This window comes from Nymphaea colorata, chromosome 10 (genome assembly GCF_008831285.2).
Source record: "Nymphaea colorata isolate Beijing-Zhang1983 chromosome 10, ASM883128v2, whole genome shotgun sequence".
Classification (NCBI taxonomy): Eukaryota; Viridiplantae; Streptophyta; class Magnoliopsida; order Nymphaeales; family Nymphaeaceae; genus Nymphaea; species Nymphaea colorata.
The window spans coordinates 22,241,650-22,249,124 of record NC_045147.1 but is presented as its reverse complement, the minus strand read 5'-3'; the positions used below and the strand labels follow the sequence as shown (position 1 = coordinate 22,249,124).

The following is a 7,475-nucleotide window of genomic DNA, read 5'->3' as shown; positions in this document are numbered from 1 at the left end:
AAATGTTTTTTGAAGTTTTATATCCAAGAAAACCCATGGAAGAGTAAAATTTGAAGTTTCCAATGTCCATCCAGCTCTTATTTTATTTAATGCCATTGAATTTTATCTGCCACCCAACCGCCCATCAACACGGAAGAACCGAGGAGTAGATAGGGCAGGTGACTGAACAGAGCAGCTTTTGGCTGAAGTCGGTCGGCGTTGGTAACGTACTCGTTTCAACCTAGCTCGACAAGTTGATGAGCCCATTCCTTAATCCTTACGGCTGGTAGGCTGATAAACAAAGGGAAGGCTCTAATTCAATCGATGTTTCGTTTCAGCTCGTAATCAAATGAGCCATTAATGCTCAGTTACTCTTCATGTTTATGTAATCCAACATTATAAGTTCTCATTACATGCTGCCAATTTCCACTTGTAAACTTGTACTCATGAGCAAAAAAGAACCTAGGGTTTCGAGATCGAGTCGTAGTCATGGGGATCTTGAGATCGGTAAAGCATTTGCGGATGTTGCGGCGTCATGTCAAGAGCAAGGCTTCTGGTGGAATTCACTTGTGTAGGTATTTTAATTTTGAAACTCAAAGAAACCGATCGGTGCTTTGGAAGGCAACCACCAGGCCGTCCTCTTGACCATGAAACCTCTCATCCATGAAATTAAGGCCGGAAAACGACGAGAGACTGGTCCGGCTGGCAGCAGTATGCCAACCATTACCAATTGCTTGACCGATCTCCAGGCCTTTGAATGGCAGGACTTAGTGGCAAAAACTATCACACGTAGTTCGCTAACCATTTTCCCAACCATCATTTTTTGTTTAAAAGGCGGTCACCTTCGAACAGCATCAGACGTCCTATAGCAGCCAAAACATGTGAAAACCATTTGAGACTGAATTGAGGTTCTGATTTTCCTCTATCCTCTTTTTTCCTTTTTGTGGTAGGCAAGATCAGTGAGGCAGACCTGTGCCAATGTTTCCTCAGACGCATTCAGAGTAGTAGATTCTTTTGCTTTCTAATTTGAAGATCCTAAACTTAACCTGCTGATGTGATGGACAGAGGTCTTGTCGGCTCCCAATTTTCCACTTGATGTTGGCTCTAGCAACCAAACTGTAAAAGGAAACATTGCTTCCACAAAACCAAAGTCAAGGGCAGAGAAGAACAGGAAAAGATTGACGAGCAGAAACAATGACATATATATATATATTGATTATGACCCTTCTAACAGAAAATTTACTATATTTGATTTCTTGTTACAAAGATTTTAGGATGCCCAATGTGGGCAAGCAATCTAAAGAATCAGAACTAGCAGTTCTAGCATACATTTTGACAGGATTCCATCATGAGGATGACGGGTTGCTGCTTCCAAAATATTCAACATGTACATGCATAGGAAAAGTTATCCACAGATCCATTTTCAGATCAAGTAGTCAATGACTCATCTTGTTCAAATGGTAAGGCCCATGTCCCCCAGAACCAGCAGTCGCACAGGCAACGTTAATATGACCAGCATATGAACACGGTGAGAAACAATTAGCCTGCTAAACCTCATGAGTGAGTCCCGGCTGCCTTGGATTACAATTCTCAAAAAACCAAACATCTGCATGGATGCGCCAAAGTGTTCTTGCACACGTAGTTTCGGCTGCAAGGAGACAGCACCACTGCTGCCTTCTAGCAAGCCTTCCGTCATCACTAGAGGCCACCATGCCTTCCGCCGCTCCTCTCTCTTCTCCCTTCTGACTCGTCTGAGCTCCTGCCTGATGACACTATGGACAGACCGAACATAAGAACCGGCATCATGGTCTCTGGATATGGCCCCCTCAGAGCCATATGCACCGGGATCACTCAGTGTCTCAAGCGGATGTGGGGAATTAAGAAATGCAAACTTAGCTGCCCTTAGCTCTGCTCCGGTTACAGGTTGGGAGTTGCCTCCACGCCCATCCAGAACGTAGAGGCCACTGCCTGATGGAAGAAGGTGATGATGAGGAGAGATGCCTTCATCTGGCTGTAGGATTAGCATTTCACCCATGGGAGCGTACAGCAGTTTCTGCAGGCAAAAAGTTGGGAAAGATTTCTATCAAATCATGTGTATGTACGATATCAGATATGCGCTTATGCACTGACCCGGCGTTTTCCTTACACTGAAAGAGACCCAGATTCCTTTCAAATGTTTCAATTAACTTCCAACTGACAGAAACCAACAAGAATCTCAGCATTTGAGCTTGGAAGTGATGATGGCTGGACTGCTTTTAGCTCCAACAAGTTGCAGGGCAAACTCAATGACCCAAACTTATTTTGGATAGGAAGCATCAAATGATGATCATCCAAAATACTCAGACCACCAAAAGCACAAGAAGAAACTAATTTGAAAGGGAAACATGGACGAATGAATCAACAAGTAAATTTTGTAGAAAACAGCAGCCTACCTGGTTCTTCAGACATGGATGCCTTCGGAAGTTAACATTGATAGCCTTGAGCAACTCTGCTACATGACCTGGGTAGCTGCATGAGAAAGCTCGTGGAACGATGTCCCTGTGCATGGTTATTGCTTGAACATGGCTTCGAGGCAACCCCAACTTGCGAAGCAGGTAGTCACCACCACACATGATGCATGGTGCCCCAAAAGTAATGACAGGCAACAATGATGAAGCAGGAACTTCTCCTCTTATAAGGAGCATAAGGTTCACTAGAAGAGCAAGGCTACCTCCAAGGGAATGGCCAGTGAAGCGGAAAGTAGCTGAATCCCCCCTCTGTTTTACGTGATCCTGAACTTCAGGCAACATCTGCTGGTAGATCCCTTTTGCAGCCTCATAGATCCCTCTGTGGACAAGGACGTCAAGACCCTGTTTGTGACAGAATATGAATAAGTATGATGTTGTTGGCAAAATATGGACATGAACTGATCACAGAAGGTATTGAATTGGTAGTAATGAATGACTAACTTTGCTCTATTGCCATGTTTCACAACATTTAGTAACTATTCAATTTATCAACTCGGTAAATAGAAGTATATAATATTCATACGTACGAGTGACCCACTACAATTACTAATTTACACGTTTGTGTCCACCCTCACTTAAATGTCTGGCTCCACCACTGTCCACAACTTGTGACATCAAAGAGGCTAAGCAAAAATAACTGCAGTGAACTGGAGCATTTTCAAGCTCGGCTAGAACACACTTGGTCAAATAATACTCAAAAATCAAATTCTGTACAAGGAGAAACCAATGTACAGTTATACTATCATTTCATGCTAGTCTAAGAGAAGTTTAAAATACAGTGTTGATAAAGTGAGAATTGTTCACCTCAAACTTGATTGGTTCAAACAGCAGATTAGCTTGCCACGAAGCCAGTGATTCAGATCCCTGACAAATAAGATATTCACACATTACAACATATAACCACATTTATTGGAATAAGGACACGATATCAAAGCTAAAAAAAATATTCCAAGTCCTACGAGACCACTTGTTAAGACAAGAATACCTGAATAACAAAGTAACGGGTTCCTTTCTTGTCATCATCACACACGAACCATTCACATGGTGATGAATGGGCAGAGTTCAGGTCCTTCGCAACAGCTTGTTTTGCCTCCTCTTTTGCAGCAATTACCGCTGTGACAGACTTTGTAGTGGCTACAAGGGAGGCAACATCTGAGCTGGAAAGTTCTGTTTCACAAGAGTCCATCCCAATGGAGCATCTTGCCAAGTCCAGCGCAGCGTTCATACACTCTTCAGCTTCCTTGGATGCATCTGCAGATGGTTTGATCTTGTCCCCTTGTGGACTACCCTGCTCAGATTGGGATGCCACTTCTCCAGCTCCGCTGGGCCTTGAAGATGTAAAGGGCAAAACGCTTCTCGTTCGTGTGTGAAGATATGAAGCAGCAGCAGCAGCAGCAGCAGCAATCTGATAAGCGGCAGCTAGGCTTATCCCTTTCTTCGTCTGCACCTCTTCATTTGACTGATTGGTTTCTGTTCCATCTGAGCTGCTGACAGCAGACTTCTCCTTTTCTGCAGGTTTAGATATTGGCTTCTTTTCCAGCGAAGATGTGATAAAACGGAGGCCAAGATGTTTTAGAAGATGATCCGTCTGGAAAGAGGAGAAAAGACGAAATTTCTCAGACCACAAAAAGTTCAATTTATAACACAATCAAGATTTTACTACAAAAAGTACCAGGATAATGCAAGAATAGAGACACCCGACATGCTGAAAACTGCGGAAGAAGATCTACCACCGAAATGGTACAGGCCTACAGGGTAAAAAAATGGACGAGCACGTTGATCTTATGCAGCTTATTACAACCCGAAACGTTCACTAATATCAAACTATCACCGCCACGTGCATGACAGTGTAAAATATCCTGAGAGCTGAGCTACTGACACTACATAGAAGCAAAATTATAAGACAGCCGGGGTTTTCTTGTTAGGTTATACCAAGAAGACGTATTCACAGAGAAAAGACTAAAAATTAAAAAATCCCATTTTATGATCACGAATAGCATCAACTGCAACTGCAACTAGAATAGTTCATACGAAATAAAACAGGGCACACAAAAATATACTTGTCCAAGCGGCTGATTTCCTTTACGAACGGGCGCATAGGAAGGAAGAGAAAGAGGAAAGAAGATTGGCACCTTGATATTTGGTATGTCGTATGCCAGATTCCCAAGATACGACATCCGGCCATATAATTTCGACTCCGATAACGAGACCCGGCGCAGTAACCGTGAGAAGGAATTCGGATCAGGAGAGGCCTCAACGCCGCCGTCCGCCGAGCAAGCGTCCACATCCTCTGACGAGCAGCAGCAGCCCAGCTCCGCGTCACAGCCTTCCTCCCCCTCATCTTCACTTGCCATGGAACCCAATTGGGTCTCTTCCTCGTTCTTCCATAGTGATCTCACATACAAGATCTTCAACACCCAATTTTCCTTTCCTCTGTAACCGTTCCCCCTGCCATTAAGCTGCTCAAGATTCCCTTCTCCCTCGTCTTCTGCGGTATGATCCACGAGTTGGGGAACGATTTCTTCTTCGATGTCGGCCTTGGCCAGCGACGGTGTACCCTCCGGCCTTCTCGCGGTAGACCAGAACGATCTGAATGGGAATGACAAGAAGGACGAGGATGGCGATGCTTGTTGTTTCTCCACGGTGGCGGCATTGGTCGACAAAGGTGAACTGGTATTGCGAGATTTTGCGCAAACTTGAATAGCTCCGCTGATGTTTTGTGCTCGAACATCCAAAGCAGATGATGGCAAACTAGGCAAGCTTGATTTCAAGCACAAACCATCCATTTTTTTCTTCTTCCTCTTGGTGGTCGCGGAATCAACTAATAATGTCAATGAAATTCTAGACAGGATTGGAATAGCTGAAACAAAACCCTGTTTCTCTTTTTTTTTTTTTTTATCACGTATCTAATTTTTTCCCTTCTAACTTTTCAAGGGTATATTTCTGTAACACCCAAAAGGGCAAAGAATTCGAAGTACTCGAGCTTCCCAATGAAATCGGATACTCAAGGAAAAGCGACTCGGACAAATGACAAATTGGGTTCCCGGCGACCTTGGAAACTCAAAGAAGCACGACTACCTGACAGACGGGGCTCCCCAATAATCTTGGAAATGCTTCAACAGAAAACAGAGAACTAAAATGCCAAAAGTAGAAGAGGGACGCCAAGACTGTTGCAGGCTTTTAAAATTCAACAGAAACCACGAACGGAGACTTACAGATTTATCCGACAAGCAATCTATCTATCTCACCAGAAATGTGTCCCTGCCGACGGAAATTTATCATCGTCAGGAAACTACAATCCCCTATCCAGTTGACGGCGGGATGTCTGATTCAATACAAAATCAAGAACCAAAACATCCGCGAAAAGAAAACAAAGAGAGTCCAGTAATTTGTTTCTATGTGTCAACCGAGATCATCGGGGTGCCAGCGAAACCAACAAAACCAGCACCAAGAACCGGAAGACTCCCTTCTTCTTTCCTAATATACTGAAGAGCCGCTTTGATGGGTCAAATTAGAGACACACGCAGGTAACGCCCTCCAATAAACACGGTGCCTCCCTACCCCCGCTCAACCGTCCCTCCTCCTGCTTATATATGCACATGTAACTCTATAATTCCAGATTTTTCTTGCGTACTGTCCATTTTTCCCTCTTCATAAAAGTCGTGCATATGATGTACACGTAGGCCATTGCATGGGCGTTTCAGTTTTCACTCCAAGAATTTCCTTATACTATTTCTCCATGGAAGTCTTAAATGAAATCAAGAAAAATATAAAGAGGATATGAGATGGCAACACGTGCAGGACACGTCTTGTGTTTCTTCTTCCAATACACAAACCGCAGCGAGAGATCTGTCATCTAACGTGCCTTTTAAGCCTTCCTTCTTTCTGACCCGCTGCCATTCAGGCGACTACGATTCCAAAAGGTTTTGGTCCCACACCTATCCATCGATTCCTCCTTCCTTCTTCGCATTTCTTATATTATTTATTTGTTTTCACTCTCTCTTGCTTCTGAGAGACAGAGATAGAGACCTGTGGGGTTTAATGGCCGAAGTGTCTAGTTGGTGAGGCCGATCGACCTATCTTTCAATGCCGCATTCACTCAATCTAAATTAGAAAGAACAAAAGTTAGTCGGCTGCTACTAAATTAAGCAACCTCACTGCTGCACCAGATCTTTTTTATATGTCCTCTCTTTAATGTCGCCACCAGATTGTCAACAATGTATTCGTAGTTAAGGAGCGGAGCTGTGGAAGGCAGAGTGGTCTTCTGGGGTGGGAATAGCGATGAAACGTCCTGGTTCCTCTCGTGTCGGCTCATTCTTGTGATCGTGATCGACAGACTGATTTTGATTAAGCTTGACCCTGTTGCATATTCAAATGAACCAAATATGACTAAGGGCCGCTTAGCTCTGATCATTTCAATTTTTATATGTTGATTAACAGACAATCAAAAAGACGTCAACCATAAGGATCAACTGCAATTTGTGAATTACGAACATGGGTTTCTTCAATCCAACAATTTCAGATTACTCTGTTAGCTCTATTTCAGAGATTTTGTGAACAACAGGCATACTGAAAATAAAGTTAAGGAAAATTATTAATAACAGCAAAACCACATACATCATCTTTTCACTAGCTTTTTCTTTCTGTTCTGTACGTTTGAAGTATTATCTACGGTTTAGACAATTTATGATCCATACATATGCAAGTCATGTTATACGTATATTTTAAACTGTAAGTAACACTTCAAAAATTTAGTCCTGTAACTAAAATTGTAAAGAATTTTAAAGGAATTATAAAAAGAACTGTTAAGTGGTTCAAATCAGAATATCAAAACTGTTAAGGGCGAATTAGATATGTGGAATCAACAACTCAGAGATCATGTCATTACTGAGTGACTAAATATTAATGCAATAAAAGGTAGCAGAAGCAGTTCAGAAATATTTGTTTCCTCACAAAACAAGCGGCTCTGGCTTTCGCGTGCTAGAGTTG

The 7,475-nt window shown here is 42.8% G+C and overlaps 1 protein-coding gene across 1 annotated transcript; it reads right to left on the bottom strand.

The window, feature by feature from the left end:
- Window positions 1–1,191: 1,191 nt before the first annotated feature.
- On the bottom strand, window positions 1,192–6,081 carry LOC116262729 (phospholipase A1 PLIP2, chloroplastic-like). The gene is made up of 5 exons (XM_031642216.2): window positions 4,619–6,081; window positions 3,472–4,074; window positions 3,291–3,350; window positions 2,412–2,828; window positions 1,192–2,032 (listed from the first exon to the last, which is right to left on the bottom strand). The coding sequence occupies exons 1-5, from the start codon at window positions 5,270–5,272 to the stop codon at window positions 1,433–1,435; spliced, it is 2,334 nt and encodes a 777-aa protein (XP_031498076.1). The 5' UTR covers window positions 5,273–6,081; the 3' UTR covers window positions 1,192–1,432.
- Between the last annotated feature and the right edge of the window lie 1,394 nt (window positions 6,082–7,475).

Bases quoted from the DNA above. Each gene is read 5' to 3' on its own strand.
- LOC116262729 (XM_031642216.2), bottom strand. From the start codon at position 5,272: ATGGATGGTTTGTGCTTGAAATCAAGCTTGCCTAGTTTGCCATCATCT. The intron at 3,351-3,471 runs GTATTCTTGTCT...CTTATTTGTCAG, and splicing joins CCCGTTACTTTGTTATTCAG to GGATCTGAATCACTGGCTTC. The intron at 2,829-3,290 runs GTGAACAATTCT...TGTCACAAACAG, and splicing joins TTGAACCAATCAAGTTTGAG to GGTCTTGACGTCCTTGTCCA.